This window comes from Caretta caretta, chromosome 5, assembly GCF_965140235.1.
Source record: "Caretta caretta isolate rCarCar2 chromosome 5, rCarCar1.hap1, whole genome shotgun sequence".
Taxonomy (NCBI): Eukaryota; Metazoa; Chordata; order Testudines; family Cheloniidae; genus Caretta; species Caretta caretta.
This window is the reverse complement of record NC_134210.1, coordinates 113,016,953-113,044,347: the sequence shown is the minus strand read 5'-3', so window position 1 is coordinate 113,044,347 and position 27,395 is coordinate 113,016,953. Positions and strand designations below refer to the sequence as shown.

The window sequence follows — 27,395 nt, the reverse complement described above, 5'->3', positions numbered from 1 at the left end:
CAATCAACACTTCAAGCTACGTCCCCACTCAAACTACCCTTCAGTTTCCCAAACACCACCTCTCCCTGGCATTCTCAGGCTCCATCATCCTGGCTTCTACAAGCCCCACACCTGCTACTGAAGGGTATACAGGACTAGGCTCCTGCCTCATTTCCATCTGCTCTCAGCATGTAGGTCTGTGGGGCATGGACTACTTGTTCTCAATGGCGAGAAACATCACATATGGAGCTGCTTAAGACTGAGAAGTTATGAAGCTGTTTGTGCTCTCTACAGCCCTACATCATTTAATTCCCTTCTGTCTACACACTACATCTCAGATGCTCCTGCTGGCAGTCACTAGATTTGACCAAGAGGGAGCTAAAGTGAGGACATTCGCAGTGATGGGCCCTGAACTCTAATCTTAGCTTGTTCAACAAAGGCCAAGTTGATCTACCTTTACAGCTAGGTACAAGTGGGATAAGCTGAGGAAAGGATTATAGGAATTCATTTTGGTTGACATTTGTCAGTGGCTGTTATACACTGGATCTCTGCCCTGAAAGCAAAGTTAATAAGTTGAAAGAATAATTTAAAATAAAGTTAGGCAGGACACTTATATACTTCTGCGAATATATTTAGGTGCTCTTCTTTGCAAAACTTACCAGCTTTATATGCTATTGAGTTAGAAGCCGGCATAGACTTCTTATAACAGAGGTACACACTGGACCCCCACTGTAAGACACAAATCAAGTCTCATCAAAACCCACAGAGACAGCACCTGAATGGAGCAGTACAGATTAAGTGTTTGAACCTATTTACAGTTATACCCAAAGCAGAGACATTTAAATAAAAAATGTTAGAGGAAACATATTGCTGGCGTTCATCAGCCCAACACATAACAACACATCATGAAATTCAGAGTTAATACTGTGCCCTTTATCAAAGGTCATAAGTAAAAAGACACACGCACTGTCCTGTGGCCAACAAATAATGAAACAGGTACAGGTGAAATAAAGCAACTGCAGCTTTCACTTCTGCATTTCCTTCCTTTTGTCATTCAAGTCAGACCCTTAGAGGGACATCATAAGCTTTTACAGAATCGGAAACCAATGGAAATGTTTCCACAGTGGTTTTTTGTGGGGTTGGGGTATGGCAACGTATACAAGTGTTTTTAAAACAGATTTCCCCGCAGTGTTTGAAAACTAAAGGAGTGCTGCACTAAGGGCACGTCTAAACTATCGGTACTACAGCAACGTAGCTGCAGCATGCTGCAGTAGCATAGGTATTTCTGAAAAGGGTTTCTCCATCAATGTCGGTAATTCACCTCCCTGAGTGGCCAGAGCTAGGTCAACAGAAAAATTCTTGTGTTGACCTAGCCAGATCTACACCCAGGGTTTGGGAGGCTTAACTACGATCCTCAGACACTGCAAGTGACATAGCTAGGTCAATCTAAATTTTAAGTGTACTCTACAGCTCGGAAACTGAAGGCAAAGCAGACTATAAACAAAATTAAAGCTAATTTCACTGGTGTACTGTCCAACGGAAAGTCCAAACAAAGAATATAAGCAGTGAGCTGGATTCTCTGACTTTTAACAAAACAGCGTTATCAGTAACAGAGGTAAAGAAATGTGTTTACAGTGGTTTTTGTATTGGCCCTCAAGTACCACTAAGGTGGTTTGTTTTTTCCTTTTCCTTTTAAAGGGGAATAGTGTGTCAACACGCAACTTGAGAAAATGACTAGTTAGTTAATGGAAACAATCCTGGCAGAAGCTTCTAAGGAAAAGCTGAAAGAAGAAGAACTACAAAACAAATATGACGTTAAGTCATACTGAGAATGAAAATATATTAATAATAGAATACACACACTAATAACAGCATTACAGAGTCCAAAGCCTTCCCGTTTTGTCCCTTTTTGTTTTAGAAAGGCCTAAACTTTTAAAATGACACATTTATTCTCACCATGCCACAATTTAAGTTCTTATCAACTTTGCAGAATGTATGGGGAGGCGTTTCTCCTTTGCTGGTAACAATAACACAGATATCTGTTACAGCCAAGGAATTCTGAGGCCGTACTGGAGGAGCCCTTCGATAGGTAATAAAGATTCGTTGGGAAGTAGCTGAACTGTTGTTAACATTGGCACAACGACCGTAGGGAGTAGCTTGGATCACCTCACAGCCTAAAATTACACGTTCCTTCCCTTCGTATAGAACTCTGCAGATGAGGGAAACAAATAGAAAGATACAAACATTACACACAGATACATCATGTTATTTGTACAGAAACATGTATGCTGTCTTTCTAGGACTGCAATCAGCTTTGCACATCAATAGTAAATAATTGACGTGTGAGAAGTGTACATTTCAGAGTCATCTTAACCATAGTCTCACAAGAGCAAGAGCTGTGAGGGATGTGAAAATATACAGTAGGCAACTGGCCTATGCAGAGAAACTTTTAAAAAGGGGACTTCAGTGGGAACGGCAAGTTTTCAGCATTTCTGTGAGGTGCCTAAATATGGACGTAGGTGTGTAACTTTCGGACCCCAAGTCTGAAAGTTTGGCCCTAAGTACTTAACTAAAAGAACAGTGGAGGTGTTGCACTGTCAGTTGTAAAAGGAAGCTTTCACAATGTTTCCTCACACTATATCTAAACATGTCTGATGCTAGGAGTTATTCCTTTTCAGAAGCACTAAAATGTCACCAAATTCATTCCAAGCTCATTTCAATTATTTTTAATGGACTACTAGAAAAAACAGAAATTTGCTAGCTTGGTCAGCTTTTAGAGAAGTGGGCCAATCAAAGTTTGGATTCATGGTCTCTCTGGCATTTTTTGTAGGGGTTCTTAATCTGAAACACTAGCCAATTAAAAGGATTAAATTTTCTGTTTAGTTTGCCGGGATAACCGCTAACTTCCAGGAGTAGAAACCTGTAAGTATCCTCAGCATGGAGGAAAAGTTGCTTGGACATGAACAGTGGAAAGAAATATACAATTCAAACTGTACCAAATCATATTTCTAAAAAAATAATACAACATGCAAGTTTTATCTTCCCCCATCCAAAAGAAAGCAATTGTTCTGTCTAATCAGACCTCCACACCACTCATACTTACCACTTTCACACAATTTTAAACAATATTTCTAAAAATCTTAACATGCCTCTTTTGTTTCCCTTGACTAAACATATTTAGTTATGCTGAGGAGTCTCTTTTTCTTGTTTCCAAGAACACTGGCACCTAGCATCTCATCACATGTGTTCCTTTTTGGTAAGTGGATAGAGTACCTGCAATTATAACTGTCCCCAAACATCCTGTGCCAATCACTTCTGTGACACACCACTCATAAGTCTTAAGAGCATACCATGCATTTGTGTCCATGTATTAAAAAAAACTAGTACCTAGAGTATTACATTCAAGCTAAAAGATCAAGTCAACTGAGAGTATGACATAGCTTTCATATTATGTCAGCATGCAGCAGGCTAAACCAGTCAGTTGAGCCACAGAAGACTCTTGCACAGTGGACTTCAAAAAGCAATTTTAGTCCATTAAAGGTCTGATCTTGATCCTGCACCACTGAACTAGATGGACACTAAGTCAGACTTCATGCCCCTTACTATGAGATTATTTCTTTGGGTTGCACAATAATAATTGTATGTATATAAGAACTCAGATGGTGCAGAATGCAATATAAAAATGGATAGAGAGAGCATGCCGTGTATCATATTACCCTCACTTTTGACTTACTTGAAAAGTGAAGTGTTCCTTTGTACCTGGCATGGAAAATTTTAACTGAACAAATTAAGTCCAGCAAAGTTTTAAGAAACTGAAGATAGGGTCTTATAATGGGAAAAAGTATCAGAATCTTAATTCAGACATCTTGGACAGAGGAGTGTTCAAGAGAGTATTTCTAAAATGCACCCTTCACATGACATTTTTATGACAAGATTAAATAAAATGTATGGGGGGGTGGGGGTGGGGGGGAAGAATCAAACTATTCCCAGAAAAATATACAGCATTGCCACCATAAAAAAATATTAGTAATCCCATAATTTTAATATTAGCAAAAAATATTACCTTCTACTTGAGTTTCAGAGAGGTTTCAAATTAAGGCCTATTTATAGTTCACAAGTGTTTAATATCACAGATAAAAAAAATTTAAAAAAAATTAACACTAAAATAAGTTTATTCTTGAAGCATGTTTCCAACTAGACTTCAGCTTCTAAAAAGGGGATATTGCATCCCTCAATCCCCACGGTAAATTTCATACATTTCCAAGTGCTACCAGAAAGATGCTTAAAGATCCCAGAATTAATCAATGATTTCAAACATTTTTAAGACCAGATGTTTAATCAGGCTTCGCAACTGCCTATCAGGTTCATAAAAAGGAAATTCACTAGGCTAGCAATGTGACAAAACCAAACCAGTTCCTGACTTCATGCACAGTAATGAAATCCAGAAGCAGACTATTAGAAGAAAGGTATTTGTAACATTCCAGACCACAGAATCAAAATTTGATCTTTGGGACATGTAACTGTTAACCACAGCACTTCAGGTTTAGGTCACCCTTCAATACGTGAGCAAAGCCCTCTCTCACCAGTGTGTGATAAGTTTGCTTCTATTGAGTTCAGCTTCCACACAACCACCCCTTTCAGATTTATCAGCAGAGGTGCAGCCCTAATCAGAACATTTAGGAGATAGACCTTTCAAAGGATAAGAACTGTTCCCTATTTCAGTGATCTCATACTTTGGACCTGATCCACCACCTAATCAACAGGAGGGGCTTTCTGCTGACTACAATAGGATTTAGATCAGGACTTTTACTTGGAACATAGCCATCCATTTCTTCAGGATAAGTGTCTCCTTCTCAAGTGACTCAGAATGTCTCTGTTCACCAGATTCAATTCATGTCATAGGCATATGTTCGGTCCTCAAATCTACTAGATTTAAGACATGTCACAATGCATCAATCAACAGCACTTAGAGGAAAAAGTGCTGCTTTCCCACCATCAAGGAAATCTGTAAAAATAATTGATCTAAAAATACTAGGACCAATTTCAAATAATACATGAACTACTGCACTGTTTTATACCATATTCTAGTACAGTAGACCCAGGGCTCACTCTAGTTTGATTCCTCCTCCTGCTTCAAGCTGGACCTCTGACTCTATTGGCCTTTGTATTAAGCAAGTCTCTGCAGCACAGCAACCCTTCCTATCTCTGTTAAAGAGAGTTAGGAAGGCAATTTACAAATATTAAATAGCAGGAGAAGCCAAAGCTAGCGCAAAAAATGTGGTGGGTCAGAAGATTTAGGAATGCCATTAAGTTTCTACTTATACTAGCATTATTAGGTATCACAAAGCCTAAGTCATTATTTGCCTCATGTAAATTATTAATTTTCCCATGTAAATGTGAAAAACAGGATTCTGTGAAATGGGCCGTAAGGCATTATGGAACACTACAAGTATTACAAATAGCTCCCAATTGAACATGGTGTAGTCCCCTCATTGAGAGTTGGTTTAACTCTCATCTGCTTTGAGATGAAATTTGGTGAAGACAGATTTTTAATCAGTCAATATTTCTGCAGGTACTCTCTTTAAAAAAAAAAAGCAGACAGTACGAGATGGGTCCAAGACACAGGTTACAAGGACTCCAAAATTATAAGCAGCTGAAAGTCAACAATACTTCTGGAGGATTATTTGTGAAAAGAGAACTCAAGTGCATGTTTTCTGGGCTACCCAGGACAGGTTAGCTTTCCTTATTTGTGCATTCAGTACTGTGTTCAACTCTTCACTATCATTGAACAGTAAGAGATTCAAGAATTTTGTCTTTTATTTAAAATGTTTAGAAGAGGTTTAGAAGCCCCTGCCAGGTGGTTCTAGGGGAGGAAAGAGGGAACACATGCATACACCCCTCACTTCCTGCAAGGTGCGGGGGAGGCTTCAGATTTCAGACACTTAGCTTCAGGTTAAGATGGAATCGGTCTCTTTCTCACTCTCTCACACACACACACACACCCCCCATCCATCAAGGCAGCATCCTATTTAGACTTCCAACATGCTCCCCTTTCCTAGAAGCTGAGGGAAGCTTCTATCAGTTTATCTATTCTACCCACTCTTTGGCTGAATGGTTTAGTCCTCTGGCTGTTCAGTGTCTGGCAAGTCTGAGTCAATGGGGGGCGCAGGGGGGAGAACAGAAAAGAAGTAGAGTATTGACAGATCTTGGGAGAGGCAGTCTGAGGGGGAACACAGTCATGACACACTTTGCACAACTCAGAGGTGGAGGTGTGGATAGGGCACAAAAAGTAACTTAAAACCACCTTTGGAGATTCCACTGTCCTGGGTCTGCCCTGGTGCCAATGTGGACCCCAGTTCAATTTTGAACAGGCTGGAAGAGGACTTTATAAGCGCCACAGGGGAAATATTTCCGTTGTACTGTAAGCCTGAGTTTTACAATCCATCCCTCTCCAACTTTTCTGAGACAAGTTCCAGGAGGAAGCAAGCCTGTATGCTTTCTATCTAAAAGAGTGTTTTTTGCACATTTGAAGTTTCAAAATTCATCACAGTGTTTTGATATACGAGAAGGTTTACAAAACTTGAGGTTCTCAACTCTGAGAAGTCTAATTTCATGGTCCACATGCAACTACAAAAATATCTTGGTCTAATTAGTCCTCACTAAAGATATCTAGAAATATTTGTGATTAAGGATGTGAGGATAATTTTGGATTTATTGGTTACAATAATATAAAACTCGAAGGAGCTTTAGTAAAGCTTGTCAGTTTGTAAACTCCTTGATTGATTTTGAAAGACTTACAAATATCACAGACAAACAAACAGAGCTGTTACAGTTCTGCAAAACAAATATATTTAGTTTAAATACAGAAGTAGAAGTTCTTCAGGAGCATGTAAGCTTCATAAATCAAAAAGCTGTGGTTCCAAAAGAATAAGTAAATTTAGACACCCCAGCAGAGCTCTACACAAGGTCCAATCTCTGCAAAAAAAACCTGTCAGAACATATAAGAAACACAATCTCACAGGTGATCATAGGACAGTACAGTGATGAGGGCCACATAAGTACCTAGATACCTGAAAACCCTAAGGACTCTGGTTCAAGCACTACCAATCATTCTACTCCACTAAGATATTAAAGGTGGCTATTTTCATAGTTTGTGTGCATTTATTCCCACATGTTCATAAGTCTTCTAAAATCACCACCTTCCAGTATGGTGTATAGCAGGGGCGGGCAAACTTTTTGGCCTGAGGACCTCATCAGGTTTCCGAAATTTTATGGAGGGCTGACTAGGGGAGGCTGAGCCTCCCCAAACAGCCAGGCTTGGGTCAGCCCCGGCCCCTGCCCCCTATCTGACCCCCCCCTGCTTCTTGCCCCCAACAGCTCCCACAGCACCCTTGCCCCATCCAACCCCCCCCGTTCCCTGACGGCCCCCCCAGGACCCCTGCCCCATCCAACCACCTCTTCTCCCTGTCCCCTGACTGCCCCCAGAACCCCTGCCCCTGCCCGCCCCCCGCCACTCCATCCAACCCCGCCTCTCCTTCCTGACTGCCCACCAGACACCTGCCCCCATTCAACCCCCCTGTTCCCCACCCTCTGACCGCCCCAACCCCATCCACACCCCTGCCCCCGGACCACCCGCCCCGAACCCCCTGCCCTCTATCCAACACCCCCCCACACATACTCCCTGCCCTTACAGTACTGCCTGGAGCCCTGATGGCCAGCGGCACCATAGCCACACCGCCCAGAGCACCGGGACAGGCGGCTGCAGCTCTGCAGCCCAGAGCATTGTGCCGGTGGCACAGTGAGCTGAGGCTGCAGGGGAGGAGCCAGGGGCTAGCCTCCGGGCCAGGAGCTCAGGGGCCAGGCAGGAGGGTCCCTCGGGCCAGATGTGGCTCACAGGCCGTAGTTTGCCCACATCTGGCATATAGTATAGTGTTTTCTATTTCTGGTTTCCTTATGTTGTTAACTATACATTCACTACTTTCCATGTTCTTCCCTCTGGACCTCTCTACAATTTCTATGTCCCAGAAAAGAATCTCATGTATCCACTTTTATGTCTCAACTCATCACAGTGTAGTCTCATCATTATTGATTTAGACATATTCCACTTGGTCATTTTGACAAATATTATTTAAGAAGAATGTCACTTGTCTCTTGCATTGAATTTCAAAAAGGGAACAAATCTCTCTCTCTCACACACACACACTCTTCAGAGTTAAGTGACAGATCTGACCAGGTTATTAAAATCAGCATTATCATTATGTAAATAAAAATTCATGCTCTTTTTTTTTTTTTTTTTGCAAATCCTTGCTTCAGTAACAATCCAATTCTTATTCTCTTTCTACAAAAAGTCACGTATGATAAGCAAACAAATAATTAAAGGACTCTCACCCAACGTCAGTAAGCGGTGGTTTGTCCCGGCCCCTCTTGTAGCAAAGAAAAAGCTCTGGACTTTTAAGACTCCCATAGTTCAAGTTGGCTTGAAGGGCCGTGGGGGTGGCTTCAACACAGGTGTAACCCTCAGGCACTGTTTCACCAGCTGACTTGATGATGACAGCTAGGTCTGTAATTGGAGCCTTTGGACCAACTGACTTTGTTTCAAATCGGTTTACTTCTTGGTCCAGAGAGGTAGAAGTATCAGTGAGTCCTGCCACTACAAAGTAGTCGGCCACTCTTGGACCTTTGTCTTCTATCATGGTTGTCTCTGTACTTCCTGAAAAAGAAAGAAGTGAACAGGTTGACAACTTTCACATGAATTTTCTATGTTATCTTCTTCACAAGAGCTAAGATTACAGAAATAAAAGTGTTTTAAAATTAATTTTAGTAAATCAAGCATTTCAATATATAATCCCAAAAATTACATGAAAGATGTAGAGCAAGCCCCAGGATTAATCCTCCCAAAGGTTCATACTGCTCAATGAAATACAATATTGTACGTATTGGAGTTTCTAGTTATGCCATCAAAAGGTGAGTTTGGGTATTAAGATCAATGAACAAATGAACTAAGAAACTTGATAGTAGGTACTTTAAGGATTCCTCTGGTTAGGAGCTGGACGGGGACAAACAAAGAGGGGTCAGTTGGCATTTGTCAACTTTGCCCGACCTTAAATCCTCTCAGGGTCATCAATTCATTCAGGTACCTACAATGCATCTCCTCCAGTTAAAGTGTATATTCTTCATTGCTAGTGTCCTTAAGGCTAATCCATGGCCATACATTAAAAAGCTGTATTGTTCCCTTTTACACATTCGGCTTCAGTGTTACGTTGCTATGCACAACAAAGAAAGCAATACAAGTTATGTGCTTACTACAGTATCTTTTGCACACTTCATTTTATTTCAGAGTTGAGAAATAACACTGCAGCCTTCATGCCTTTGCCTAGCAATTTGAACATCTGGAACTGATTTTACACAACTGCGTATCCGTCATCATATTCCATCAGCATATGTCACCACTCAGTGGCACATTCCAGGCCTGGAATAACCTACTGTTCTGCAGCATAGGATGAATACATCTCTCTTCTGGAATAATGAAGTGCAATTTCATAATGGTGAGAAAAGTAGCTGCTAGCCTGCATTTAAAAATCCTGGGTGCATTGAATGATTAGCTTGTCAGATCTTAGGAAATTCCTAGTTTTGCTCAGAAACAAGAAAAGAGACTTTTTGTAACTAACTTACTACCCATCACAATATCATGCTCTTGTGGGAGCCTCACAAGACTACACACAGAATATCAGAGTTGGAAGTGACCTCAGGAGGTCATCTAGTCCAACCCCCTGCTCAAAGCAGGACCAATCCCCAATTTTTGCCTCAGATCTCTAAATGGCCCCCTCAAGGATTGAACTCACAACCCTGGGTTTAGCAGACCAATGCTCAAACCACTGAGCTATCCTTCTTCTTAAACCAAAGCAGTACCATTGCTCCAGCAGAACTCCTAGGCCCAGTCAGCTATACCCAAGCTACAGTCCTAAAAGAGTGCAGAAGCTGAACTTCTGCCTGCACACCTTAGCATGTCCACCACTAGGGAGATTCCTGGAAACCCATGAGATTGGAGGATCCAGGTGTGTTGAATAAATACAGGGGGAGCCACGGAAATTGAAATTCTTCACATGGGGAAAAAAACACACCACTTTATTCTCAGGGTTTATAAAGTTCTTATTAAGTCTGTTTGCAATTTCAGTGATACTTTCAGGTCTATGGCCATCCAAGTCCTCTTCTCCACAACCAAAAGTAATACAAAGCTAACTGAGTGGGGAAGCAGACAGACACCGTTCCTTCTGTTAATGGCACCATAGGGTTTAAATCCAAGATTCCCTCCCCCAGACACCCATCTACCCATTACCTCATATACAGATACGAGGAACATAGGCAGCAAGGAGGAGGGAGGAGAGTAGAGGAGACAGTATAGTCACCCCTTTAAAACACAATCATTCACATAGGACAGGTCTGATGTTGCAGCAGAATACAAAGCCAAAGATTTGTCGGGTACATTTACACCAGCTTCACAGTATCTGTTATGACACAGATGAGGCACACTTATTTGCTCATCTGCATTTTAGGCTTAGCCACGCTGCAGGATAAAATTAAAGTGCAATAATAATTAAGCAAGAACAGGTAAAACATCTTAGCACTCCCCACAAAAACATTCCAACAAAAAGGTATGTCATGATGTCAGCCAGACAACAGAAGTCAAATAAAAATTCTCACATTTATCATCCCCAAGTCTAACAGTGATTGCAGGGACACTAGACCTGCTGGTGCAAGGTGAAGCATGCATCCACCTTCATGTGACATGCTCACCTCCTTCAGGTCCAATCCTACTCCCAATGAAGTCAAGTTTTAAATTGTTTTCCTCTTTTTTACAATTTTACAGACAATTTTCTTTGCTTTCAGGGGGCATTGTTTTCTTCTCTTTCAGGTACATTTTTGAGTTTCCCTACTTCATCTAATAAGAGGTGAGATGGTCGGGTGGCCTCAGTTGTTGATGGCAACTAGTTTCAGAATTCTGAGCAAGTAGCCTACTGAAGCAGAGAAATTTGCACGTTATTCAAATCTCTACACTCTGGTCACTGGTAACTGGTCACCAGAGTACAGGGATTTTTTGAACATCCTGTATTGTTTATTATTGAAAAATATTCGGTCCTATGATTATAGTACTCATACACCCATAACCAGAGTGCAGGGAATTGAACAAGTGTGAAACAGGCATAATGGTGATGCTTTTGTAACTCTGTAGCAACCCTGTATTCTTAATTGCAGAGTCTGCACAATTTTTTTGTAATTGTTACTATCCAAGACTTCCAACACTGTATGGGCCAACTTTCTAATGTCTTCAAATGCTGAAATACAAGAGCCTCCATCCTCCAGATGCCTGAGATAGCCCCACAAAGTCTCTCTCAAATTTGTAACATACCGCTTAAGTGTTCTCAAACCTCTCTACACGAGACACACCCTGTTACAGAGCTCATAGCCAAGAGATCCTGGAGAAAGACATTCCTATTTTTGTTTCCCCTATTGAATGAAAATAATGACAGTTTATGCTGCAATTGTCAGTTTAGGGTACTAGGATGTAGTTGCACTACAGTGCAAATTTCCTCTTAGCTTTGCTCGTTTGTGTTAGGATTTTGCACAAGGATTTTACTACACCACTGGCTGAAATCCACACAAGTGTAGACAAGGCCTAACAGTCAGGTCACATTTACCTACTAGAGTTCTGGAAGACTCTTGGCTGCAAATCTATGGAAAACCTAGAATAGCTATTTGTTTTAATCTAACTGAGAGAGTACACCGGTTTACATCATAAGAGCATGTTCCAAAAGAGAATAGAAAAGGTAGGGAATATGAAATGATAGCAAGCTCAGGACAACTAGGTGGGTGTTGTACACCAGTTATGAGATGGAGTGGCCAGTCATTGTGTGGAGCAAGCCTGGCCAGCCTGCCTGTCTGTCCATACACTGCATCCTCAGAAAAAGGAACGATACCAGAGCAAGAGAACTCAGAGGCTTGCTTGCTAGTTACAGCTACAGTATTACAGCTGAGATTTTCTGGCACCATTACTGTGTGGAAATGCCAAGACTCATGAGAGAGAATTCAGTAGAAATAGAAAGTTAATAATATATATTCTCCCATAGATATACGTTACACTGCACAAACCTAGAGTTAGAAATATTCCCTGGACTGAGACAAGGTAGTAGGGAAATTGCAACAAGGATCTAGCTTAATCAGGATTTGCACCTAAGTGAGTTACATATATGGTATTTCTTTAAATAGAAGAATCTCATGATTTTTCAGTTGTCAAAATAGTTAGAGGGACTCCATTTTGCCCCTGAAATATGTTGATTAGCAAAGTAAATTAAGTGTTCTATATAAAAAGAAGGGCTGTCAAGTGATTAAAGAAACCAATTGCGATTAATCGCACTGTTAAACAGAATACCATTTAAATTTTTTTATGTTTTCTACATTTTCAAATATATTGATTTCAATTACAACACAGAATACAAAGTGTACAGTGCTTGCTTTATATTTATTTTTGATTACAAGTATTTGCACTGTAAAAAATAAAAGAAATAGTATTTTTCAATTCACCTAATACAAGTATTGTAGTTCAATCTCTTTATCATGAAAGTTGAACTTACAAATGTAGAATTATGTACAAACAAGTTTGTTTACATTTACAGGAGATAATGCTGCCTGCTTCTTGTTTACAATGTCACCTGAAAGTGAGAACTGGCGTTGTCATGGTATTGTTGTAGCCGGCATTGCAAGATATTTACATGTCAGATGCCCTAAAGATTCATAGGTTCCTTCATGCTTCAACCACCATTCCAGAAGATATGCATCCATACTGATGACGGGTTCTGCTTAATAACAATCCAAAGCAGTGCAGACCGACGCATGTTCATTTTCATCCTCTAAGTCAGATGCCACCAGCAGAAGGTTGATTTTCTTTTTTGGTGGTTCAGGTTCTGTGGTTTCCACATCAGAGTGTTGCTCTTTTAAGACTTCTGAAATCAAGCTCCACACCTCATCTCTCAGATTTTGGAAGGCACTTCAGATTCTTAAACCTTGGGTTGAGTGCTGTAGCTATTTTTAGAAATCTCACATTGGTACCTGCTTTGCATTTTGTCAAATCTGCAGCGAAAGTGTTCTTAAAATGAACAACATATGCTGGGTCATCATCTGAGACGTCTATAAGATGAAATATATGGCAGAATTAAAGTAAAATAGACCGGGAGGCATAAAATTCTCCCCGAAGGAGTTTAGTCACAAATTTAATTAACGCATTTTTTTTTAAACGAGCTTCATCAGCATAGACACGTCCTCTGGAATAGTGGACGAAGCATGAAGGGGCATACGAATCTTTAGCTCATCTGGCATGTAAATATCTTGCAGCACCGGCTATAACAGTGTCTTGAGAATGCCTGTTCTCACTTTCAGGTGACATTTTAAATAAGAAGTGGACAGCACTACCTCCTGTAAATGTAAACAAACTTGTTTGTCTGAGCGATTGGCTGAACAAGAAGTAGGACTGAGTGGACTTGTAGGCTCTAAAGTTTTGCCTTGTTTTGTTTTTGAGTGCACTTATGTAACAAAAAATCTACATGTGTAAGTTGCACTTTCACAAAAAAGATTGCACTACAGTACTTGTATGAGGTGAATTGAAAAATATGGTTTTGTTTATCATTTTTACAATGCAAATATTTATAATAAAAAAATACAAAGTGAGCAGTGTACACTTTGTATTCTGTGTCGTAATTGAAATTAATATATAGTATTTGAAAAAGTAGAAAAACATCCAAAAAATTTTAATACATTTCAATTGGTATTCTATTGTTTAACGGTGTAGTTAAAGATGCGATTAATCGCGATTACTTTTTTTAATCGTGATTAATATTTTTGAGTTAATCACATGAGCTAACTGCAGTTAGACAGCCTTAATAAAAAAGGGTACCATGGTCAATAAGAGTAGTTTCTTTCCATTCATTAGGTAAATGTAGAATTGTTATATTTTAAATAAAAAAAGGTACAAGTTAAACATAAAACGTTCCCCCCCCCCAAAAAAAAAGACCCTCTCTATATTTGTTGTGTAAGTTTCTCTCTAACAAACAGCAACTTTTTTTTTGCATGCTACCACGTGTCAGTCAGTACAAAGACAAGAAAATGCTTTGATAACATTATGGCAGTAGTTTAGTATTGCTCAAGTTCAAGCTACATACAAGCATCTGGAAAAAGGAATGCTCTTCTGCCATTCTCCATCCCTTGCCCAACATGGCTAGAGTAATTTCTAGATCTTCAACATTTAAAAAGACAGACAGAAATTACTCTGCTATGATCCCAGGCCAATAGGAAGAAATAACCACCACCAACATAGGACACACCTGATTCATCTACAATACATTAGGGAGACAGCAGACACAGGATGTTGGGATAGATATATAAATATATATTAACATTTTTATGTCATCACATTTTAGCATTTTACAAAGATGACCACATTTTAAGTGGCTACTAGACCTTTTATTTTTAGTGCTTTGAGAAGCTAGTAGTACTGGCTTAGCCAGACAATCCATTTACAAGGTACACCACAGTTTTACCAGTGTACCTTAGTCCCAGTCAAAAAGCTGGCTATCATTATCCTGCAACTCTTAAGAGCAGGTTTCAGAGTAACAGCCGTGTTAGTCTGTATTCGCAAAAAGAAAAGGAGCAAAGACTGTCAAGTGAGACAAATTATGTTAAATTGAGTAGAGTTTTATAATTGAAGTAAAATGTTTTTATAATATATGGCAATAGAAAAAAAACAGACAGCATGATCTTAGAGCAACTGATCCATAACTATGAAACAATATACTTCAAGGCTCTATTAGCACACACAGGTATGAGTACAACTATGACAGGCAAACACATTGGAATTCTGCCTCTTTGGATTAACCCCAATTCCCCCCACACACACACACTCCCCATTTAAAATGCATATCCCCAAGCAGAGTATCCCTAATATATAGTCAGACACATACAGACCAACACAAGAAAAACAATATATAGGGCAGCACTGTTTGCATGTACTGCCTTAAGTCTTTACTTTATAAATTTATATTTTTGGTTAAAAAAAATAACAGGTACACATTATCAAACCTTCTGCTATCTGCTGCATATTCAGACAATTAAATTTCACATCTTCTCAATGCAAGCAACATTTTAAATCCGTATTTTAAGTCTACTTTCAGAGTACAGATCAGGGAAGGACAAAGTGAGAAATGTTTGTTACCGAGCAACAATGTTCCCAACTCTAACAATTTTATGGCCAATCGCACAATATTTGGTGTTCTTAAAGCTGCAGTTCCTAAAGTCATGTGATCAACAGAGCTAGTCAGAAACTTTAGGGACTAAAAAAAGTGTTTCACTGAACCCACTACAGGAGCCCTGCCACGCAGACTGTCCCAGGGCTGCAGACCCCAGGACTTCAACCTTGGAAGCCAGCTACCCCCAGAGCGTAGCCCTCCCAGGTCCTGGAAGCCCTGGCCGCAGCTCAGTGAAATGAATGTCAGTTTTGGGTATGTAGTTTTGGAAATAACATGCTTCAGTATTTCTAAAAGAAAATTTTTGATTTGCTGAATGATGTTGGAAAATTTGGTTTGTTTCAATGCAAACAAACAATCTAAATTCCAAAACCTCAAGTGTTTAGCCCTCATGGTTGCAGAGAAAAATCCTACAAATATGAATTGTAAAGACAACCAAAAGGCAAATAAAAAGGAGAGGTTATTCACTTGCACATTAACTGGAATTTGAGATGTGTTCCCTTGCAGGAGCTCCATACATTGCCAACTTTCTAACCACACAAAACTGAACATCCTTGGCCCACCTCTTCCTGAGGCCCCGCCCCTCGGTCACTCCATCCCCCCACCCTCTGTCCCTCACTTTCCCCCACCCTCACTCGCTCATTTTCACTGGGCTGGGGCAGGGGGTTGTGGGGTGCAGGCTCCGCTGAGGTTGCAGTCTCTGGGGTGGGGCTGGAGACAAGGGGTTCTGAGTGTGTGGGGGGGGTTCTGGACTAGGGCCGGAGGTTGGGGTGCGGGAAGGGGGCTCAGGGCTGGAGCAGGAGGTTGGGGTGTGGGAAGGGGGCTCAGGGCTGGAGCAGGAGGTTGGGGTGTGGGAAGGGGGCTCAGGGCTGGAGCAGGAGGTTGGGGTGTGGAAGGGGGTGAGGGCTCCAGGCAGCGCTTACCTCAAGCAGCTCCTGGGAAGCAGACGGCATGTCTCTCCAGCTCCTAGGTGGAGGCATGGCCAGGTGGCTCTGGGCACTGCCCCCGCCCACAGGTGCGGCCCCCGTAGCTCCCATTGGCCGCAGTAAGTAGCAGAGTGAGGGGGAACATGCTCTGCCCTGGTTACTGATATAGTACGTGCACATTATGTTATCTGTCATAATCTTGATGGACTTGTTTTTCAGTAGGGCAAGAAATTGGAGGTAAGCATTTCTGACCATCCTTAATTCCAACAGACTGATGTGCAAGCACTCTCCTGTTGTGACCATTTGCTCGGATTGTGAGAGGACACAAATGTGCTCCCCATCCTAAGAGGGAAGAGTCTGATGTAGAGCTCTCAAACAATTAAAAAAAATTAATTGGGATTAATCACAATTTTAATTGCACTGTTAAACAAGAATAGAATGCTATTTAAATATTTTGGATGTTTTTCTGCATTTTCAAATATATTGGTTTCAATTACAATACAAGAATACAAAGCGTACAACGCTCACTTTATATTATTTTTATTAAATATTTGCACTGTAAAAGGATAAACAAAACAAAACAAAAGAAATAGTATTTTTCTATTCACCTCAGATAAGTACTGTAGGGCAATCTCCATCATGAAAGTGCAACTTACAAATGTAGAATTTTTTTTCTTTTAACATAGCTGCACTCAAAAACAATGCAAAACTTTAGAACCTACCATCCACTAAGTTCTACTTCTTGTTCAGCCAATTACTAGACAAACAATGCTGCCCGCTTCTTATTTACAATATCACCGGAAAGTGAGACCAGGCATTTACATAGTAGTGTTGTAGCTGGCACTGCAAGGTATTTATGTGCCTGATATGCTAAACATTTGTATGTACACTTTGTATTAAGTGTTGTAATTGAAATCAATATTTTTGAAAATATATAACAAACATCCAAAAATATTTATAATAAATTTAAATTGCTATTCTATTATTGTTTAACCGTGTGATTAAAGCTGTGACTAATCAAGACTAATTTTTTTAATCTAGTTAATTTATTTTGCGTTAAATCAATTGAGTTAACTGTGATTGACAGCCCTAATCTGATGTTAATGTCACTGTAGGGAGATTCTGGTTTAACAGAATTCCAGCACAATATTTGGATGGATTCATCCACAGGTAAGTAACTGTAGGACCCAAATGGGCACAGATACCTACTTGCTGAGACTGTTGGTTGGGTATATAAACAGTCCAAAGCCATCCATGGAGACACTGAAGATGAAATCTGGTGTTTTGGGTCACAAAAATGCAAGCTGCCATGTGTCCCAGCAGTTGCAGACACGTCCTTGCTGAAACTTGAGGGCTGAACTGCACTCTTTGTATAAGGTTCTGTAAAGCAAGGAACCTGCCAAGAGGAAGACAAGGTCTGCCCATTATCAAATCCAAAAGTGTTCCTATAAAGAATTCACTGTGTAGGGATCAAGATCAATTTCTTGAGATTTATCTGCAGGCCTAAACATCGGAATAGTGAAGCTGTTGTATGAACAGCAGATCATACCTCCTGACATGACTGACCCTGTAGGGGCCAGCCAAAGACAGTTAGTCCCTAGATAAAGGAGGTAGGCAGCTCTGAACTCCGTGATGTTTTTAAAACACTTTGGGGCAGACAACAGGCTGACGGGTAAGAACCAAATACCTGTTCTGATAGTGATTGAAAGTGAAAAGAAGAAATCTTTTGTGAGAAGGATGAATCGCTATGTGGAGGTAGGCATCTTTGAGGTCAAGGGTCACAAACCAGTTCCCTAATTCCAGAGAGGATATTACAGCTGCTGGGGACATCATGTATTTTGCGCATCTGACATGCTTGTTCAATGGTCTGAGATCTGGTATCGGCCTCCAACGCATGTTTTTTCTTTGTTATCTGAAAATATCTTGAATAGAACCCTTTTCACCTGTGTTGAAGTGGGACTGCTCTATGGCTTCTAGACTCAAGAGTGATGAGATCTCTCGTGTCAGCAATTGCTCATGAGAGGGGTCCCTGAAGAAGAACAGGGAAGGAGACTGGAAGGGTAGGATGGTGTTAAATTGGATACTATAACGCAAAGTAATGGCATCCAATACTCATTTGTCCAATATTATAGCCTGCCATGCTTGAGAGAGAGAGGTGTGTCCAAAATGAGAAGGGGGTGGGGTATGTTGTGAAGCTGATAAAACCTGGTCATTCGGTGGTCTGGAATCTTAACCAAACCACCAGAACTGGCATTTGGATGATGTTGAAGGATGGGATGAAGCAGTCAAGATAGTTGCAGATTTTCTCTTATGCAAATCTCAATCTCTTAGCCAGTGGTTCTGGTGGCCTGAAATTGAGCAGGGCAGAATCTGTGTGCCAAATGAGACCTGCTAAACTTCCTTTTATTTGCAGGCATGTATATCCCTAAAGACCTAAGTGTTGCCCTAGAGTGCTTTAGGGCATGACGCAAGTCGTCCATGGAATCTGAAAAGCTTCTGGCCATCAAAAGGTAAATCTTCCACAGTCAGTAGCACCTCCTGTGGAAACCTGGACAACTGAAGCCAGGAAGCTCACATCATCATTACTGTGGTGGAAACAGACATGGCTACAGTGTCCAGTGCATCAAGTGAAGCCTGCAGTGAAGGTTTTGCCTTCAAACAGCTGACCTTTCTTTATTATGGGGCTGAACTATTCTCGATGTTCTGGTGGTAAATGGTCAATAGAAGCATTAAACTTCTCGTAGTTCAGGTAACTGTATTTTGACATCAGTGCCTGGTGGTTAGCCATCCTGAAGCGTTGCTGATGAATAGCTCTTATGACCAAAACAGGTCCATATGTTTCTGGGCCTCATTACAAGAGGTAGCTTTTGGGGTGTGTTACCTGCCCCTTTCATTGACTGTATCCACAACCAGAGAGTTTGGTGCTAGATGAGAAAATAAGGACACAAAATCCCTGGCTGCGACGTAGTGGTTTTTTGTTTGTTTTGTTTTTAAAATCAACCCTCATGCATGTGGGGGGACCTCTGCTGGAATTTGCCAAATGGACTTGGCTGGCTTCAGGAAGGCTTCATTAATTGGCAGTGCCCTGTACTGAGGAAGAGACATGAAATATGTCCAAGAGTTTGTGATGGGAATCCTTGACTTCTTCAAGGGGAACCTGCAGGATATCAGCGACCCACTTCATCAGGTTCTGGAACTGTGTAAAGTTATCAGCTAACGATGGCAGCAGTAGCATGACTGCATCATCCAGTGATGACAATGAGATGTTTGTGGGGTAGCAGGTAAGCCTACTTGTCTGCCCTTGCCTCTTGCTCTTCAAAAGGTCTCCTCTGACTCAGTACGGTGAGGAAGGATGGATGGTACTGGGGAACAGGTCTTCCATATTCCCTGTGGGACTGAACTGAAGTCCTTCAAAACTGCTAGCAGCATACTGCCCACGGATCCTAGTAAGGCCAATGAGGGAGATCATAAGGCTAGGGGAGACTAATCCAAAGCTGGTCATCCCAAGTGTTGGAAGGCAGGGGTCTACTGTCCTACCTCAGTTGCATCTGCAACAGGGAATAACTTCTCCTGGAATAAATTGGAGATACATGAACAGAAGTTTAGAGTCTGAATTAGAATGCCCCTCCACATATTGTATCAGAGTTGACAACCCACATTGATAGTTGAAGATAGAGAAGATGATCTTCCAGAAACATAAGCAACAGTGACCAGCCAACCTAGATACTGAGAGGCATCCAGAGACTGCAACGAGTAGAGATCAGGCTCATTCAGTACCATAAGGTCTTTCAAATACCAGAATTCCTTTGGTACTGGAAGCATAACAGAACCAATGGTGTGCAAACGCTGTTGTGCGAGGCACAGATAGGGTTGAGGATTCCATTGAATCCAGTCTCTTGCTAGCAGTAGTCTTCGATACCAAGCCCTTTACCGCTGAGATATGGGACTTAACTGAAGTCTTAGCATATTTCTTGGGTGCATGTGTGGGCAGAATGGACACTGTTACCAAAAATTTCTGACCAAAGGCTCAGGGACTCATGCACACTTAAAGTGGAGCACCCACAAGAACACTACTTGAATGAGAATCACAATTTTTTTTGTTAAGGTATGATGATTTCTAAAGTTTAGGGTTAGCAATACTGTAGCAACCGGTTAAGAAATGAGGAATACATTTCAATCCCTAAGATTAGATATTTTCACCTCAGCTAAAGTCATACTTTGTTTCAATGTAACATGCTGCAGGCAAAATTCAGTCATAGGATAGAATTCAGCTGAAAAAACTTGCCACATAGGCCTCGTGTCAGCAGAACATTGAAGATCTCTTAAAAGTGTTCCTTGAGTTCTAAGTTATCTCAGTACCTTTCTTTTCACTTTCCAGAAGTCTGAACAACAAGACTGAGGGTTGAGGAACAGTGAGCATTAAGTAGCAGCTCTTAAAGGATTTATCTTCCTAATAAAAATCCTATTCCAGCAAGTACTTAAAGCAACAGAACTTCTCTAAAGCGACTGTAAGGTAATAACTCTTAACGAAATCACCACCAGCTGCTCTAAGATACAATAGCTTTGTAAATATGAACACATATTCAGATATCTGATGTGTCACCAGTGCTACAGTTTCAAATAATAGCTGCACAATTATCTCTCTGTCTTGAGCTATGAACTTCTATGTAGGAGTGAGTTTGTCTATTCATAAGTCTTTCCCCCCACCCCTTTTTCTCTACTTCAAAACCAAAGCCCCTTTAGAATGTAAGTTCAAACAACCTAACCCTTCTGAATCACTGGGGGGGAAAACAACAAGCTTGCTGGGGGTGCAGAAAGAGCAGAGCAAAAGCAAAAAAATCTGTAAATATTAGTAAACATAAGAATGGCCATATTGGGTCAGACCAATGGTCCATCTAGCCCAGTATCCTGTCCTTTGACAGTGGCCAGATGCTTCAGAGGGAATAAACAGAACAGGGTAATTATCGAGTGATCCATCCCCTGTTGTCCACTCCCAGCTTTACAGACATCCAGCGCATGCTTCCCTGACCATCTTAGCTAATAGATGCTGATGGACCTATTCTCCAGAAACTTATCACATTCTTTTTTTATCCCAATTACATTTTTGGCCTTCACAGCATCCCCTGGCAATGAGTTCCACAAGTTGACTGTGCATTGCATGAAGAAGTACTTCCTCATGTCTGTTTTAAACCTGCTATGTATTAAATTTAATTGGGTGACCCTTGGTTCTTGTGTTATGTGAAGGGGTAAATAACATTTCCTTATTCACTTTCTTGACACCAACCATGCTTTATAGACCTCTCTCATATTCACACACATCTCTTTTTTCAAGCTGAACAATCTCTGTCTTTACACGCTCCCCTCATATGGAAACTGTTCCATATGCCTAATAATTTTTGTTGCCCTTCTCTGTACCTTTTCTAATTCTAATACATCTTTTTTGAGAAGGGGCGATCAGAACTGCATGCAGTATTCAAGATATGGGTGTACCATGGATTTATATAGTGGCAGTATCACATTTTCTGTCTTGTGCTCTATCCCTTTCCTAATGGTGCCTAACATTCTATTAGCTTTTTTGATTGAATGGATATTTTCAGAGAACTATCCACAATCACTCCAAGATCTCTTTGAGCGGTAACAGCTCAGTTAGACCCCCATCATTTTGCATGTATAATTGGGATTATGTTTTGCAATGTGCATTACTTGGCATTTATCAACACTTAATTTCATCTGCCATTTTGTTGCCCAGACAACCAGTTTTGTGTGATTCCTTTGTAACTCTTCACAGTCAGCTTTGGACTTCACTATTTTGAACAACTTTGTATTGTCTGCAAGCTTTGCCATCTCACTGTATACCCTGTTTTCCAGATCATCTATGAATATGCTGAACAGCAATAGGCCCAGTACAGATCTATGGGGCACCCCACTATTTGCCACTTTCCTTTGTGAAAACTGAGCATTTATTGCTACCCTTTGTTACTTATCTTTTAATCCATTATTGATCTATGAGAGGAGCTTCCCTGCTTACTCTACTTAAATGCCTGCTTAAATGGTTCGATAGGCGTGGGAGTCCCGGCGGGGCCTGTCAGGGGGCGGGGGTGTGGATAGGGGTCAGGCAGTCAGGGGACAGGAAGAAGGGGGGGTTGGATGGGGGTGGGGTTCCGGGGGTCCTGGGAGAGGGTGGAGCAGAGGTGGTTGGATGGGTCAGGGATTCTGAGGGGGGCAGTCAGGGGCGGGAAGTGGGAGGGGGCGGAGGTCAGGCTGTTTGGGGAGGCGCAGCCTTCCCTACCCGGCCCTCCATATAGTTTTGCAACCCTGATGTGGCCCTCAGGCCAAAAAGTTTGCCCACTCCTGGGCCACATGCTTGACGACAACCTCAGGGAAGTCTAACAGTGGGGCATGATTTCCCTTTACAAAAGCTGTGTTGACTCTTCCTCAACATACAGTGTTCATCTATGTGTCTGATAATTCTGTTTTTTACTATAGTTTCAACGAAATTTGACTCATACTCAAATTAGGCTTACCATCCAGTAATTGCCAGGTTTGCCCCGAATCCCTTTTTAAAAGTCTGTATTACATTAGCTATCCTCCAGTCATCTGTAAAGAGGCTGCTTTAATCAATAGGTTACATACCACAGTTGTTAGTTCTGCAATTTCATATTTGAGTTCCTTCAGAAATCCTGGGTGAATACCATCAGGTTCTGGTGACTCATTACTGTTTAATGTATCAATATGGTCCAAAACCTCTCTCTACTGGCATCTTAATATGGGACAGTTCCTCCAATTTATCACCTAAAAAAGAATGCCTCAAATTTGGGAATCTGTCCTCACATCCTCTACAGTGAAAACTGAGGGGGGGAAAAAAATCATTTAGCTTCTCCACAACAGTTTTATCTTCCCTGAATGCTCTTTTACCACCTTGATCATCCACTGGCCCCACTGATGGTTTTGCAGGCTTCCTGCTTCGGATGCTCTTCAAATATTTTCTGCTGTTCGTTTTTGCTAATTGCTCTTCAAATTCTCATTTGGCCTCCCCAATTACACTTGACTTTCCAGAGTTTATGCTCCTTTCTATTTTCCTCAGTGGAATTCAACTTCCAATTTATAAAGAATGTTATTTTGCCTCCAATTGCCTTTTTTACACTGGTTAGCCATGATGGCCTTTGGTGAGGGGAGGGGGGGGGAAATACATTTAGTTTCAGCAGCTATTATGTTTTTAAATAGTTTCCATGCAGCCTGCAGACATTTCATTCATGACCATTCCTCTCCATTTAACTAGTTTCCTCATTTTTGTATAGTTCACCTTTTTGAGCTTAAATGCTACTGTAGTGGGTTTCTTTGCTATTCCCCTCCTACAAGGATCTTAAATTTAATTACATTATGGTCACTATTATCAAGCTGTTCAGCTATATTCACCTCCTGAACCAGATCCTGTATTCCACCTAAGACAAAACTGACAATTGACATTCTCCTTGTGGGTTCCAGAACTAGCTGCTCCAAAAAGTAGCCATTCATGGTATCTAGAAATTTTCTCTCTGCATCCCATCCTAAGGTGACATGTACCTGTAAATATGGAGATAGTTGAAAGTTTCCATTATTACTGGCTCTTCTGTTTTTGTAGCCCCTGTAATCAGCTTGAGCAATTCACAATCACTGTCAACATCTTCACTAGGTGAATGGTAATATATTTCTACTGCTATACTCTTATTATCCAAGCACGGAATTTCTATCCACAGAGATTTTATGGTATAGTTTGAAGCTCTATTACGTACAAATAGGGGAATATTAATTAGAAGTAGGGAGGTTATATAATACCTCTATTTGCATTGGGGTGAACACTATGGAATACTGTGTCCAGTTCTGGTGTTCACAATTCAAGATGGATGTTGAAAATTGAGAGGATTCAGAGAAAAGCCCTAAGAATTATTAAAGGATTGGAAAATATTGAGCATTGAGTAGATCTATTTAGTTTAAACAAAAAGAAGTTTAAGGTGTGAGTTGATCACAGTCTAAATAATCACATGGGAACAAAAAATTTATAGTGAGTTCTTCAATTTAGCACATCCAATGGTGGGAAGTTGAAGGTAGACAAATTCAGACTGAAAATAAGGTGTGAATTTTTAACAGTAATATTCATTAACTATAACAACTTATTGGGATAAATCAACATTGGATGTTTTTCTAAAAGACATGCTCTAGTTCAAACTAGAATCAATTCAGGGAAGTTCTATGGCCTGTGTTATGTAGGAGGTCAGACTAGATGATCAGAGAGGTCCTTTTGTGGGCTTATAATCTATTATTTATTATGGCTTTAAAATGGTTGGGATGCAAGGCCCTTCATTATTTCAGTTTTTATTTTGTTTACAATTTCTCGTGAATTCATCAGTGTTTATTACCAAAATTAAAAAATGTGAAAAACTAGTGAAAAAAATTTACTTTACAGCTTTCTGGGTTAATATCGATGGTCTGCAGGACAGAAAAATACAAACAATAGAGAAAAGAGAACTGAAAGTGAAAGCAGTTTAGTGCTGTGGTTTATTTCATGAACGGTACATTAACAGTACATACACATGTATATTTGTGCATTTATCTTCCACTACACTACCATACTTTGACAGCCTTGTTTTTATACTTAGGCTAGCTTATTAACAAATACATCCACCTAATGTAATGTATTGGAGTTCCTTAACATAATCAGTATTTTCTAGGGCTGTCAAGCGATTAAAAAAAATCACGATTAATTGCGCTGTTAAATAGAAGGATACAATTTAAATATTTTTTGATGTTTTCTACATTTTCAAATATATTGATTTCAATTACAACACAATACAAAGTGTACAGTGCTCACTTTATATTACATATATTTGCACTGTAAAAAAATCTTATTTTTCAAAACATCTAATACAAATACTGTAATCTTTTTATCATGAAAGTTGAACTTACAAATGTAGAATCAGGAACAAAAATAACTGCTTTCAAAAATAAAACGTTGTAAAACTTTAGAGCCTACAATTCCATTCAATACTAATTCTTGTTCAGCCAATTGCTAAGACAAACACATTTGTTTAGAAATAATGCTGCCTGCTTCTTATTTACAATGTCACCTGAAAGTGAGAACAAGCATTCTCATGGCACTGTTGTAGCCGGCGTCGCAAGATATTTACGTGCCAGATGTGCTAAAGATTCATATGTCCCTTCATGCTTCAACCACCATTCCAGAGGACATGCATCCATGCTGATGACGGGTTCTGGTTGATAATGATCCAAAGCAGTGCAGACTGATGCATATTCATTTTCGTCATCCGAGTCAGATGCCGCCAGCAGATGGTTGATTTTCTTTTTTGGTGGTTTGGGTTCTATAGTTTCCGCACTGGAGTGTTACTCTTTTAGGACTTCTGAGAGGGATGAAGTGTAGAGCATGCGTTCAGATTTTGGAAGGCACTTCAGATTCTTAAACCATGGGTCAAGTGCTGTAGTTACCTTCAGAAATCTCACACTGGTACCTTCTTTGCTTTTTGTCAGATCTACAGTGAAAGTGTTCTTAAAACAAACATGTGCTTTGTCATCATCCGAGACCGCTATAACATGAAATATAGGGTAAAACAGAGCAGGAGACACAACTGTCCCCCAAGGAGTTGAGTCACAAATTTAATTAACACATTTTTTTAACGAGCATCAGCAGTATGGACGCATGTCCTCTGGAACTCTGGCCAAAGTATGAAGGGGCATACATGGTTTGGCATATCTGGCATGTAAATACCTTGCAATGCCAGCTACAAAAGTGCCATGCAAACGCCTGTTCTCACTTCCAAGTGACATTGTAAATAATAAGTAAGCCGCATAATCTCCCGTAAATTAACACAAACTTGTTTGTCTTAGCAATTGGCTGAACAAGAAGTAGGACTGAGTGGACCTCTAGGCTCTAAAGTTTTACATTGTTTTGTTTTTGAGTGTAGTTATGTAACAACAACAAAAACTACATTTGTAAGTTACACTTTCATGATAGATTGCACTATAGCACTTGTATAAGGTGAATTGAAAAACATTATTTCTTTTGTTCATTTTTACAGCGCAAATATTTGTAATAAAAAATATAAAATGACCACTGTACACTTTGCATTCTGTGTGGTCACTGAAATCAATATATTTGAAAATGTACAAAAGCATCCAAAAATATTGAATAAATTTCTATTTTGTTTAACAGTGCAATAAAAGCTGTGATTAATCACAATTAATTTTTTTTAGTTCATTGCATGAGTTAACTGGATTAAGCGACAGCCTTAGTATTTTCATGTATTTGAGTGGCTCAAAATTCAGTAAAAACCCAACTTTTTTTAAAACCCAGGATTTTTTTTAATTGAAAAAACCAGTAAAAACTGAAAACGAAAGCTCTTGAATGATACACTATGTGTTACTATCAGTAGCCAAACCTTGTCAAGACATGTGAACGTATTCGTTTTGCAATTTAAAGGGATACTGTCAGCTTTAGAAGTCTGAACCAAAACTTTAATTTTGTAAAAAACAAGCTTTTAGAAAACATAGTATCAAACAGGAAAGTCTCAATTTAAAAAATTCTATCAATGTTTACACAAACTAATTTTCCTGCAGGGTTTGACACCCAAATGCTACAGCAATAAGACTATAAAAGTGAAACTGACTTTATCGGATTTTCATTTTCCAAGCCTGGTGAAATACCCACAGTGAACCAATGTTACCAATTATGCCTAAGATTATTAAAAGTGATATGATTGTAAAGCCTGAATTTTAGTTGACAAACATAAATGTGGTATAGCCATTGCCAACACACAAGTCACTGGAAAGGCAGTTTTCATTAGATTTACAATAAGGTTTGATTTTGGCCCAATGCCTCCGTCATAAAAATAAAGGGAAGGGTAACCACCTTTCTGTATACAGTGCTATAAAATCCCTCCTGGCCAGAGGAAAAACCCTTTCACCTGTAAAGGGTTAAGAAGCTAAGATAACCCCACTGGCACCTGACCAAAATGACCAATGAGGAGACAAGATACTTTCAAAGCTGGAGGGGGGGGAACAAAGGGTCTGTCTGTCTGTGAGATGCTTTTGCCAGGAACTGATCAGGAATGCAGTCTCAGAACTTCTGTTTGTAAGTAATCTAGCTAGAAATGCGTTAGATTTCCTTTTGTTTAATGGCTGGTCAAATAAGCTGTGCTGAATGGAATGT

General features: G+C 40.2%; 1 protein-coding gene across 7 annotated transcripts in view; it reads right to left on the bottom strand.

The window, feature by feature from the left end:
• Positions 1-27,395, bottom strand: part of DENND4C (DENN domain containing 4C) — a 117,981-nt gene that overhangs the window by 65,132 nt on the left and 25,454 nt on the right. For all 7 annotated transcript variants that reach the window (XM_048849614.2, XM_048849616.2, XM_075128821.1 and 4 more), the window contains exons 2-4: positions 8,368-8,689; positions 1,936-2,188; positions 639-708 (exon numbers count right to left, since the gene is read on the bottom strand). In XM_048849614.2, the coding sequence (XP_048705571.2) occupies positions 639-708; positions 1,936-2,188; positions 8,368-8,672 (628 nt within the window). In that variant the 5' untranslated portion in view covers positions 8,673-8,689. The remainder of the gene's footprint in view (positions 1-638; positions 709-1,935; positions 2,189-8,367; positions 8,690-27,395) is intronic.